Source organism: Dipodomys merriami, unplaced genomic scaffold (assembly GCF_024711535.1).
Source record: "Dipodomys merriami isolate MVZ:Mamm:240054 unplaced genomic scaffold, mDipMer1.0.p SCAF_44, whole genome shotgun sequence".
Classification (NCBI taxonomy): Eukaryota; Metazoa; Chordata; class Mammalia; order Rodentia; family Heteromyidae; genus Dipodomys; species Dipodomys merriami.
In genome coordinates, this window is record NW_027206002.1 from 8,079,755 (window position 1) to 8,092,564 (window position 12,810).

The 12,810-nt window shown below is 46.6% G+C and overlaps 1 protein-coding gene across 3 annotated transcripts in view; it reads right to left on the bottom strand.

Moving 5' to 3' along the window:
- Atp10b (ATPase phospholipid transporting 10B (putative)) overlaps positions 1-12,810 on the bottom strand; it is a 143,239-nt gene that overhangs the window by 8,611 nt on the left and 121,818 nt on the right. For all 3 annotated transcript variants that reach the window (XM_069993949.1, XM_069993948.1, XM_069993950.1), the window contains 3 exons: positions 11,583-11,708; positions 9,395-9,595; positions 7,148-7,228 (listed from right to left, as the gene is read on the bottom strand). In XM_069993949.1, coding sequence (XP_069850050.1) covers positions 7,148-7,228; positions 9,395-9,595; positions 11,583-11,708 — 408 coding nt within the window. The remainder of the gene's footprint in view (positions 1-7,147; positions 7,229-9,394; positions 9,596-11,582; positions 11,709-12,810) is intronic.

Sequence of the window (12,810 nt, forward strand, 5' to 3'; positions counted from 1 at the left end):
CCTAGACTCCCTACCCCAGCACCCGGACCACAGGACCCACTAAAACTGGGAACTGTTTGAGAGCTCCACCAGCCCGTGGAGCACACTCAGCTGGCCAGGCTAGAGCAAGAGCACCCCTGGAAGGGAGCTTAAATGCCCAAGCCAGGAACAGCGCCCCTGGGTCAAGACTACCAACAGTAGAAGAAATTTGAACTGTGTCCCCCAGGCTGTATAACCTAGGTGGTATACACATCAGCACAGGCCTAACGAGTGCGCTCCAGGCTGCATAACCTAGGTGGTATACACATCAGCACAGGCCTAACAAGCGCGCTCCAGGCTGGGGCCGGAACCAGGCCCCGGGATCCTGCGCCTGAACAACACAACCAACTCCTCCCAATTGAAGTAAAAAGCTGAGCATACGCCTCAACAGAGGGGAGAAAACCAGGAAACAACACTCCCCCGGGAAGCACGCCTGTGACAACAAAAGACCTGGAGGCCCAGGACAAGAGAAGCCCAAACCCCACCAAAACTCCACCCATATACCCTAGACTGGGAATTGGGCAACCAGGCTGCCAGCACCTGATAGTAAGCAGGAGCTCAGACTGTTAAGGCGGCTCAGCAATAGAGTGATAGTCTTGCATGTATGAGGCCCTGCATCTGATTCCTCAGCATCACAAAAGCAAAAAGGGTCAGAAGTGGTGCTTTGGCTCAAACGGTAGGGTGCCAGCCTTGAGCTGAAAAGCTGAGGGACAGCACCCAAACCTAGAGTTCAAGCCCACAACCAGCCCAAAACAAACAAAAACACATCAGGAGCCCATAGCAGACTCCAGCATTTGGGAGAGTGCATCCAGAGCATCTGTTCTTCACAAGAGCACCCGTAGGAGCAAACACAAGCAGTCTAGGCTGCTCAACCCTTCCAGCTGCTCAACCCTTCCAAAGGCGGGAACTGCCAGCAATCTACAGCAGAGAGCTGAGAATCCTAAGTAAGTCAGAATAGCAGCTGGAAATAGGCTCCCAACAGAACCCAGATCAGGCACAGACTCTCTCTACCAATACAGAATCAGCAACCAAGCAAAGACAGACACACCAAAACAAAATTGAAGAGCAGTCTCCTGAACCTCCATGCGAAAATCACAGAGAAAAATCACAAGGTTTACTACCACCCAGGACAGCAAGCTCACCTCAAAAGCCAGCAGCCACACAGGGGAGAGCCCCAGTGGGAGCAAAGCAGGAATGGAAGACAAAGGCTACTTCCAAGGGTTGCTGGAGGCAATGACTCAAGAAATAAAGCGAGAAATTGATCAGAAATTGAAAGAGCACAAGGATGAACTATCCAAAGAGATACAGGGTATCAAACAAGAGATGCATGCAAAAATAGAAGCTGCACAAACCTCAGTAAGAAGTGAGATAAACGCCAAATTAGAGGTAATGCATACCTCATTGAGAGGTGAGATCAGTACTCTGAGAACCAACATTGAATCCATAAAGGGATCCATTTCCTCCATGCAAACCACAATAGAAGCCACTGTCAACAGAGTGAATGAAATGGAAGGTCGAGTGTCAGATACAGAAGACAGAATACACCAACTGGACCAAAAAGTGACAGATATGGAAAAATTACTCAAATTAAACCAAAGGGATATTCAAGAGCAAGCAGATAATGCTAAAAAATTTAACCTTCGCATAATTGGAATGGACGAAGGTGAGGAATTCCAGAGCAAGGGAATGCACCACCTATTTAACAATATAATCAATGAAAATTTTCCCCACCTCAAAAACGACCATCTTAACTACATCACAAAAGCTTATCGAACACCCAACAAGCAAGACCCCAGGAGAAACACTTCTAGACACATTATAGTAAAAATGATAGATCTGAATAATAAGGAAACAATCCTGCATGCAGCAAAAATGAAGAAGGAGCTATACTACAATGGGAAAAAAATAAGAATTACTGCAGATCTCTCCACACAAACAATGAATGCAAGAAAAGCCTGGGAAAGCACCATACGAGCCCTGAGAGCCAATAACTGCCAACCCAGACTGATCTACCCGGCAAAGCTAGCATTCACATTTGATGGAGAACTGAAAACTTTTAATAGCAAAGAAAAACTAAATGAATACATAAACATTAAGCCAGCATTACAAAGAATTCTAAGAGGGGGGACACAACCTGAAGAAAGCAGCCAGGAACTGGGGCCTGCCCCAAACAGGTGTTACTCAAAGTCTAACTGAGCAAGCACAGGAGGAAAGGAAAAAAGAAAAACTTAGGAAAACGGAATGGCAGGGACAACAATGCATCTCTCTATACTTTCTCTTAATATAAATGGGCTGAATTCGCCAATTAAAAGAAAACGAACTGAGGACTGGATAAGAAAACAAGACCCATCCATCTGTTGCCTTCAGGAGACCCACCTCTCAGCCAAACATACAAACAAACTCAGAGTGAAGGGGTGGAAAAGGATCTACCAATCAAACGCCCCCAGTAAGAAAGCAGGTGTAGCTATCCTGATATCTGACAAAATAAACTTTTCATTAAAATCAGTACAGAAAGACAAGGACGGACACTACATATTAATAAAGGGAACAATCCAAGAGGAGGATATAACCATCATCAACTTATATGCCCCAAATATTGGTGCACCCAGATATGTCAAACAAATGCTCTCAAACTTACAGAATAAAATAGATCCCAATACGATAATACTAGGAGACTTTAACACACCACTCTCACCAAAGGACAGGTCTACCAACCAGAGGATTGGCAAAGAAGCTACCGAATTAAGAGAGGCCATACTGCAAGCGGAATTAACTGACATCTACCGAGTATTTCACCCTAAAACAACACAGTACACATTCTTCTCGGCAGCTCACGGAACTTTCTCCAAAATAGACCATATCATAGTTCATGCAAGGAACTTAAGCAAATACAAAGGGATCGACATAATCCCCTGTATCCTATCTGACCACAGTGGAATCAAGCTAGCTCTCAATAACAAAGCATACCGCAGAAATTTCTCCAATACATGGAAATTGAACAGCACACTCCTTAACAATGCCTGGATAACAGAAGAGATCAGAGAAGAAATAAAGCATTTCCTACAACTCAATGAAAATGAAAACACCTCACAAAGAAACTTGTGGGACACAGCAAAAGCAGTCCTGAGGGGCAAATTTATTGCCCTCAGTGCCCACATCAAGAGAATGGAGACAGACCAAGTAAATAATCTCATGTTGCAATTAAAACAGCTAGAAAAACAGGAAAAAATGGGACCTAAAGCTACTAGAAGAAGCCAGATAACCAAATTAAAAGCAGAGATTAACCAATTAGAAAATCAGAAAACCATAACCAAAATAAACCAAACAAAAAGCTGGTTCTTTGAAAAAATAAACAAAATTGATGGCCCATTGGCTAGATTAATTAAAAAAAGAAGAGAGGAAACCCATATTAATAGGATTAGGGATGCCACGGGAAACATCACCACACGTACCCAAGATATCCAAACAATTCTAACAGACTACTTTCAAAAGCTATACTCTCTAAAGGAAGAAAATCGGGCAGAAATGGATGCATTTTTAGAGAAATACAAGTTGCCCAAACTGAGCAAAGAAGAAGTTAACCAATTAAATAAGCCAATATCCTATAATGAGATACAGGAAGCTATCAAAAGTCTTCCAACAAAAAAAAGCCCAGGACCAGATGGATTCACAGCAGAATTCTATAAGGCCTTCAAACAAGAACTAATACCCATACTCCTCAAGCTCTTCAGAGAAACAGTATCCCAAACTCATTCTACGAAGCCAATATCACACTCATCCCCAAACCAGGCAAAGACCCAACCAAAAAGGAGAATTACAGGCCAATCTCCTTGATGAACACAGATGCAAAGATCCTTAACAAGATTCTAGCTAACAGAATCCAGAAACACATAAAAAAAATAATTCACTATGACCAGGTAGGCTTCATCCCAGAGACACAGGGATGGTTTAACATACGTAAGTCAATAAATGTAATCCAACATATCAACAGAGCCAAGGTCAAGAATCACATGATTATTGCTACAGATGCAGAAAAGGCCTTTGACAAAATTCAACATTCATTCATGCTAAAAGCTCTGGAGAAAATAGGAATAGAAGGAACATTTCTAAAAACAATAAAAGCCATTTATGACAGACCAATAGCCAATATTATACTTAATGGGGAAAAGCTACAACCAATTCTCCTAAAATCAGGAACAAGGCAAGGGTGCCCACTGTCTCCACTCCTCTTCAATATAGTCCTAGAACCCTTAGCCAGGGCAATAAGGCAAGAAAAAGACATTAAAGGGATCCGCATAGGAAAAGAAGAAGTTAAACTATCCCTTTTTGCAGACGACATGATACTATACCTCCAAGATCCCAAAAACTCCATCCCCAAACTCTTAGAAATCATAAATCACTTTGGCAAAATAGCAGGATACAAAATAAACCCACAAAAATCAGTTGCCTTCCTATACACTGATAATGTACAGGAAGAGAGGGAAATAAAGGGAGCAACCCCATTCACAATAACCTCCCGAAAAATAAAATATTTAGGAATTAACCTAACCAAAGATGTAAAAGAACTATTTAATGAGAACTATAAAAAGTTAAAGAAAGAAATTGCAGAAGACACTAGGAAATGGAAAGACCTCCCATGCTCCTGGATAGGCCGACTTAATATAGTAAAGATGGTAATACTTCCAAAACTAATATACAAATTCAACGCAATTCCTATTAAAATCCCAATGACGTACATCTCTGAAATACAGAAAACAGTCCAAAAATTCATATGGAACAACAAAAGACCTAGAATAGCCAAAACAATTCTAGGGGATAAAGACAATATGGGAGGGCTATCCATGCCGAACTTCAAACTCTACTACAGAGCTATAATAACAAAGACAGCATGGTACTGGCACAAAAACAGACCCGAAGACCAATGGAACAGAATAGAAGATCCAGAAATAAATCCACAGGCCTACAGCCAGCTGATATTCGACAAAGGAGCCAAAGACATACAATGGAAGAAACACAGCCTCTTCAACCGCTGGTGCTGGGAAAACTGGGCAGCCACATGCAGAAAACTAAAAGTGGACCCCAGCCTATCACCATGCACCAACATCAACTCAAAATGGATTAAAGACCTTAACATTAAACCTGAATCTCTGAAACTACTGCAGGACAGAGTAGGAGAGACACTTGAACTAATAGGCACAGGAAGGAACTTCCTGAACAGAGTCCCAGGGTCACAACAAATTGGAGAGAGACTCGACAAATGGGACTACCTTAAAATAAAAAGCTTCTGCACAGATAAAGCTATCGCAACCAAGCTAGAAAGACAACCAACTAATTGGGAAAAAATATTTACCAGCAATATATCAGACAAGGGGTTAACATCCTGTATATACAGGGAACTCAAGAAACTAATCCCTCCCAAACCCAACAAACCAATTACTAAATGGGCAAGGGAACTAAAGAGGGACTTCTCAAATGAAGAAATAAAAATGGCAAAGAAACACATGAGGAAATGTTCATCATCCCTGGTGGTGAAGGAAATGCAAATAAAGACAACCCTGAGATACCACCTTACCCCAGTCAGAATGTCCCACATCCACAAATCAGCCAACGACAAATGCTGGAGGGGATGTGGAGAACGAGGAACGCTATTACACTGCTGGTGGGAATGTACACTCATACAACCACTTTGGAAAGCAGTCTGGAGGGTCCTTAGAAAGCTAAAGATTGACCTCCCTTACGACCCAGTCATACCACTTCTAGGCATCTACCCTGAACAACAGGAACCAATATACAAAGACACATGCACCTCCATGTTTATTGCAGCACTGTTCGCAATAGCTAGGATATGGAAACAACCTAGATGCCCCACCACAGATGAATGGATCCAAAAATTGTGGTATCTATACACAATGGAATATTATGCAGCCATTAGAAATGACAAAATAATGGCATTTGCAGGGAAATGGATGGAGCTAGAAGGAATCATGTTGAGCGAGGTAAGCCAAGAACGAAGAGACAAACAGTACATGGTCTCCCTGATAAGTGGATGATGAATCCAAAATGTTAGGTGATATGACAAAACTAACAGGACTTAAGAAACAAAGAACTCCCACTCATCTGGTTGAACCACTATTAAATATCCCCATGCTGCTGATCACATATATGGTATATAACATATGAGCACCGTTATATATTACAGACTGTGATAGACAATTTGCTCCAGGAAAGTTAGAATGAACTTGTGACGTTAAATGAGCATCATTATTCCACAATACTGTGAATTTCCGGAAATTAAGTAATCACTTAATCACGATCAAAAAAAAAAAAAAAAAGGAACCTTGGGGAAGGGAGGGAGGGAGGGGATGGTAGGGGGAAAACAATGGAGGGGGTAACAATGTTCAAGAGGAAGTAGAAGTGTACTCATTACCTCACTCATGTAACTGTAACCCTCTGTATAGTATCTCTACAATAAAAAAATTAAAAAAAATAAAAAAATAAAAAATAAAAATAAAAAAAAAAAGAACAAGATTAGCCTTACAAATAAAATATATGACAAACATATCTTGGAAAAGCTAGCCTGGAAAGGGCAAGGAACAGAAAATGCCCTGAACATACACACTGCCCTACCAACAAATGTATTTGTTCCCATATGCAACAATATTTTTACAACATCCAAGAACATTCCTCTCCTTTTCAAAGTGCATAGCATATCTTTGGATTATATTAAAAAGAAAAGGCAAACTACACAAAACTGTAAAGTCATACACTATAAAGATTCTGTATATACAAAGTTTCAGATGCAAACACACAAAGACTTGAAAAGCCTGGTAAAAAAAAAACAAAAAAACAAAAAAAACAAAACGCAATGGGAGACAGAGGGGAATAGTGGGGACTGAGGTAAATTAGACAACACGGGTAAATCTGCCCGCCTACGGGCCCACTTTGGGTTTTGTTTTTTTTTGCTAGGAAGAGAAAAATGATCGGCTTCATGACAGTGACGGCCTTTGGTTTTTGGGAGAGCCGCCAGAGAGGAAAATATGTGGGGGAAAGTGTTTTGGTTCCTCAGGTGCTGTGGGTAGGCTGGTCTGGAGTTTCACGTCACCAGAGCCAGCTAGGACCTGGGACTTACCAGGTACGGGATGAAGAAGCAGGCGAGGCTCTGGTAGAATGCATCCACCATGGAGATCCAGAAGGTCGCCAGGTTGTAGCACTGCGAGGAAGCACATGCCCAGGTGTGGGTGGGTGCTGGATGGGTCATTTGCAATGCCCGTCAGCTCAACCAGAGGGTGGAGTGAGGAAGAGCACGTGTGTGTGCGTGCGTGTGTGTGTGTGTGTGTGTGTGTGTGTGTGTGTGGTGATCAAGTCCCAGGCCTGCCCCACACTGTGTGACCTTGAGAAAAATGACTGAACTGTTCTAAGAATGGCTTGTTGTTGGTCGTGGGGCTTGAACTCAGGGCCTGGGCGCTGTCCCTCAGCTCTTCAGCTCAAGGCAAGTGCTTCCTCACTTGAACCACAGCACCATTTTCCGTTTTCTGGTGGTTAATGGGAAATAAGAGTCTCACAGACTTCCCTGCCTGGGCTGGCTTTGAACTGTGATCCTCAGAGTAGCTAGGATGACAGGTGTGAGCCACTGGTGCCTGGCTTGCTTTTTTTTTTTTTGCACACAATTGTGAATAAAAAGAGCAGGTGGGTCACAACTGTCATCCTAGCTACTCAGTAGACGGAGATCTGAGGATCCTGGTTCAAAGACAGTCTGGGTAGGAAAACCTATGAAATTCTTCAAGGGGTAGAGCATCAGCCTTGAGCTAAAAAGCTTAGGGACAGTGCCTAAGCCCTGGGTACAAGTCCTTGTACTGGCATAAAAAAAACAAGTAGATTAAAAAGAAACCTCTTTCTTTCCTTGCAGGAGGTTCAAGAAGAGGACTTAGATGCCATTGTTCCTTGTATCCAGAAAGTTCTGTCATGGATGACGGCTTATCCATCAGCTCTGTAGCTAAGACTAGTGCAAACTCAGTACAGGCCGAGATTCTACAGTTAGCTTGGCGTCTGGAAGGGACAGGCCGGCCAAGGCTGGGCCGGTGGGTTTCCAGGAGGGAGAACTCAGCCGCTTTAGACCCCGTCTCCCCTCAGGCCTGCCTTTCCGCCTTGCTGTGCCCCCTGCAGCCCTTGCCAGGGTGAAATGATGATCCACCTAGGGTGAACGGCCGGGTGCTGTGTGGTCGCTTTCTGCTCCTGCCTGTGGCCTTCGGCCTGGATTAATGCTGGGCCCTGCCAGGTGTGGCCTGTGCCTCTCTTGTCCGGGCTGTCAAGGGGCCGAGCCCTTGGACACTTCCCTCCAAAGAGCCGCGGTCCCCTCTCCTCTGGCAAGCGGGAGCAACTGTCGATGCCCTCCAGGTTGCCTGGGAGAGTTCTAGAAATTCACCTGATGGCTTTTACAGTTCCCACAAGAGCAAGTTGAATCTCTCTGGCTGCTGACTTCCTCCCTCCATGAGCATGTCCGGTGGGGGTAAAGCCGCGGGACCCCCTCCCCAAACTCTACACACGGGGCTGCCCTGATCTCGGAATATTAGCCCTCACAGATGTGAGCCAAATGAAACGTCTTTCTCTCTCTCTTACCCAGCTCCAGGTATTCTGGAAACAGAAAACAAGCCGGGCACTGGTGGCTCACGCCTGTCATCCTAGCTACTCAGGAGGCTGAGATCTGAGGATCGACGTTGAAAGCCAGCCTGGGCAGGAAAGTCCATGAGACTCTTATCGCCAATGAGCCACCAGAAAACTGTACCGTGCTGGTGGGGTAGTTGTGGAGGTGGGAGGGAAAGGGTGGGAGGGGGAAAACAAGGGAGGAGGCAACCATGCCCAATAGGAAATGTACTCATTACCTTGCTCATATAACTGTGACCCCTCTGTATAGCATTTTTACACTAAAAAATGTACATAAAACCCTGTACATAGAGCTGTGGCTCAAAGGGGTAAAGCAATAACTTTGAGCCAAAAAGCTCAGGGACGGCGCCCAGGCCCTGAGTTCAAGCACCATGACCAACCAAAAAATACAGAAAACAGACTGGGCCTCGAGTGTGTAATTGCTGCACTTGCATGCCCTTTCTCCATTCAACTAAGGTCGTCACATGACAACTTGTGATATCTGTCTGTCTGTCTGTCTAGTGTCTAGCAGGTATTAAGAGAAAATGTACTCAGGGCCTTGTTTGACTGCCTTGAGTTGAGAACCAGACATGGGAAGAGTTAGTCAGAACCGCACGGGCGCTGAAGCAGCAGCTCAGTGGCCACAAGGCAGGGTTTCCCGGCCTCCAGGGAGGTTCGGAGGCCAGGATGATGCAGGGCTACCCTGTCCCCTCCCCACCCCCGGAACCCTACGTACCTCGGAGTTCTGGCCACTCTTGTAGAGTTCGGGCAACGCCAGGAGTGTTTCGGCAGAGACGTCTTTGTCGAGGATTCCAAAGATGATGGGGGGCAGGGAGGTGAAGAAGAGGTTGAAGAAGATCAGCTGCCAGTAATCGATCAAGGTGGAGCCGGAGAAGCCGCAGAAGAACTGGTACCAGAAGAGCAGATTGACGTAGCACTGCGGGCAGAGCGGGGTGGGTGAGAGGCCCCTCCCGGCCCAAGACTGCTTCTGTCCTTCACCCTGAGCTTTGGGGGTTCACGGGGAGCCCAGCAAAGCCAGCAAACGAATGCAGTTAAGTCCACTGAGAGGGGGGAGGGAGGGAGGGAGGAGACCTGATTTTCAATCCACAGAGTGCCAGGTCACCTGTTCAAGTCTTTTTGGACATCATTTTGTCACCGGGCTTTTTTGGGGGTGGTTTATTGGAGATCAGAGTCTCATGGACTGACTGTCCTCCCTGGGCTGGCTTCGAACCCTGATCTTGATCTCAGCCTCTTGAGTATCTAGGATTACAGGCATGAGCCACTGGCGCCTGGCTTTGTTTTTTGTTTTTTGGGTAGGGTCTCAGTGTATGCCTGGGCCAGCCTGGAACGTGTTCCTCCTTTTGCGCTTCCAGAGCGGATACGACAGGCGTACACCACCTTACCCAGCTGTTGTAACAGGCTGAGATTGGGTCTCATGAACCTCTCATCTGAGCAGGTTTTCAATCTCTACCTCCGGAGTAGCTAGCCTCACAGACAGCAGCCACCGTGCCCGGTTCTAGTTCTTTTTCTAGCGCACACCAGCAAGATTCTTCTAAGCACCTGCCACCTGCACAGAAGAAAATACTTCTTTCCTGGGGGAGGGGGAGTGAAAACCCTCCTCCTCCTCCTCCTCCTCCTCTTCCTCCATCCTCCTCTATGGAGTCAGGAATGAATTCATGGTTCACATCCGAGAGCAGGCAGGCTCTTCATCTTCTCTGAAATTCGTTTCTTTCCAGTGTGCCATGTCGACACTGCCCACGTGTCAGCGTCACGGCTGAGGTTTTGAGCCTGGCGTCAGGCTGGACAGAGCGATCACGGAAGCTGTGACCACGTGGCTGCTGGAGATGTGTCCTTCCCGGATTCACCAGTGCCACGCAGGACAGAGGCCGTGGCCGATCCAAATTCGGATTGTAAGCACGCGGGCTCCGGGACAGAGTGAGTGTCAGATGGGAGGGATGGCTTGTTTGCATCGACTGGCTGAGCAAAAATGACTGACTGTGCGGTTGATGGGGGTCCACGTTACTATTTGCGGGGGGACAGGCTGTTTATGTACATGTGCACGGAACTTATAGGAAGGCCCACTTCCCAGCCAGGCCCACTGAGTCACAGAGCACTAGCAGCAAGAGGAGAAGCGCTGTCTGTGGCGTGGTCTTGGCTAATGTCTCTGTTCCAGCACGCTTGAGTGTCACCCTCCCTTTTTTCCTTAGGCAAAGAGGAATCATCTTGTATTTGGAGATTCCTGGTTATGTGTGTGTGTATTAAATATACAGATCCTTGAGGTAAGGAACGGAGAACTGAGGCTCTGTTTTTCCCTTACTGTAACTCTATGCTAACATACCCACCAGCTCACCACCAGCTATTGTTTTCATTGTTGTTGTCGGTCATGGGGCCTGAACTCTGGGCCTGGGTGCTGTCCCTCAGCTTTTCAGCTCAAGGCTAGCGCTCTACCACTTGAGCCACAACGCCATTTCTGGCTTTTTCTGCTCATATGGTACTGAGGAATCGAACCCAGGGCCTCAGGCATGCAAGGCAAGCGCTCTACCACTGAGCCACCTTCCCAGCCCTCACCACCAACTATTTTAAGCAAGCGCTCTACCAGGTTTTTTTGTGTGTCTTTTTTTGATTATGGGTCTTGGGGCTTGAACTCAGGACCTGGGCGCTGTCCCCGAGCTGCTTTTGCTCAAGGCTAACACTCTACCTCTTGAGTCACAGCTCTGTATCTAGCTTCTTTGGGATAATGTATTAGAGATAAGAGTCTCACGGACTTTTCTGCCCAGGCTGGCTTGGAACCGCGATCCTCAGATCTCAGCCTCCTGAGCAGCTGGGATTATAGGCAGGAGCCACCAGTCGGTTCTAACGCTTGCCTTGGCGTGTAGCTTTTAGGGACTCTGTGCCAGAGCAGGAGGCGGCCCAGGGCTACTGACCACGTTCTTGTAGAAGTAGTAGACCACCATCCGGGCCAGGCGCGAGTAGCACCAGTGTCCGTGCACCAGCAGCAGCTTCTTCAGGTGCCTGAAGCGGGAAATGGCGAAGTCGCTGGACATGACAGCCTGCCGGGGAGAACAGAGACAAACGCTTCCACTCAGCTACTGCTCAAACCGGCCCCCTCTGCCCCCCCCATGCCCCCCACCCCGAGACCCACGGGACCAGGGATGGCGGGACAGCCCTTCTTCTCTGGGGATCTGAGGTGTGTCTTCTCCTACTGGAATTCATATTAAGTTCCAGTTGGTATTAAGAATCTGAGGTCGCTGGTGGCTCACGCCTGTCATCCTAGCTACTCAGGAGGCTGAGATCTGAGGATCAAAGTTCAAGGCCAGACTGGGCAGGAAAGTCCGTGAGACTCTTATCTCCAATGAACCACCAGAAAACCGGAAGTGGCGCTGTGGCTCAAGTGGTAGAGCGCTTACCTTGAGCTGAAGAGCTCAGGGACAGTGCCCAGGCCCAGAGTTCAAGACTCATGACTGACAAAAAAAAAAAAAGAGATCAACATAGAAGTGTGTGTGTGCATGTGTGCACGCGCATGTACGGGTACTAGGGCTTGAATATAGGGCCTTGCAACTTCATTTGGCGTTTTCTTTCAAGACTAGTGCCCTGCCAGTGGAGCCATGTCTTCACTTGTATTATTTTAAATTAATCTTCATCATTACTGTTGTTGTCTGTTGTGGGGCTTGAACTCAGGGCCTGGGTGCTCTCTCTGAGTTCTTTTTTTGCTCAAGCCTAGCGCTCTATGGCTGCGAGCCACAGCGCCACTTCTGGTTTGCTGGTGGTTCATTGGAGATGAAAGTCCCATGGACTTTTGTCCGGGCTGGCTTTGAACTGCCATCTTCAGATCTCAGACTCCTGAGTAGCTAGGATGACAGGTGTGAGCCACCGGCGCCCGGCTCGCTGTGGTTGTTTGTAGTGGGAAGCAAAGGTAATAGTGTAGGTGACTATGTGCGTTACAAACTGACTTTTGAGTAGCTGAGGTCCAGCCTGAGAAATACACCGTGCAGCCTTGCCATCCAGCCTAAATAGAAACGGAAGAGGGTTTTCCAGGTCCTCGTGTCTGTCATGGTTTAGGAAGGGCAGCTTTGGATGTGTGTGAGGCTCTGGGAGGGGTGGGGACAGGACCCCGACCCAGAGTCATCCTCCTGGGATGTACACGAGGGAAAG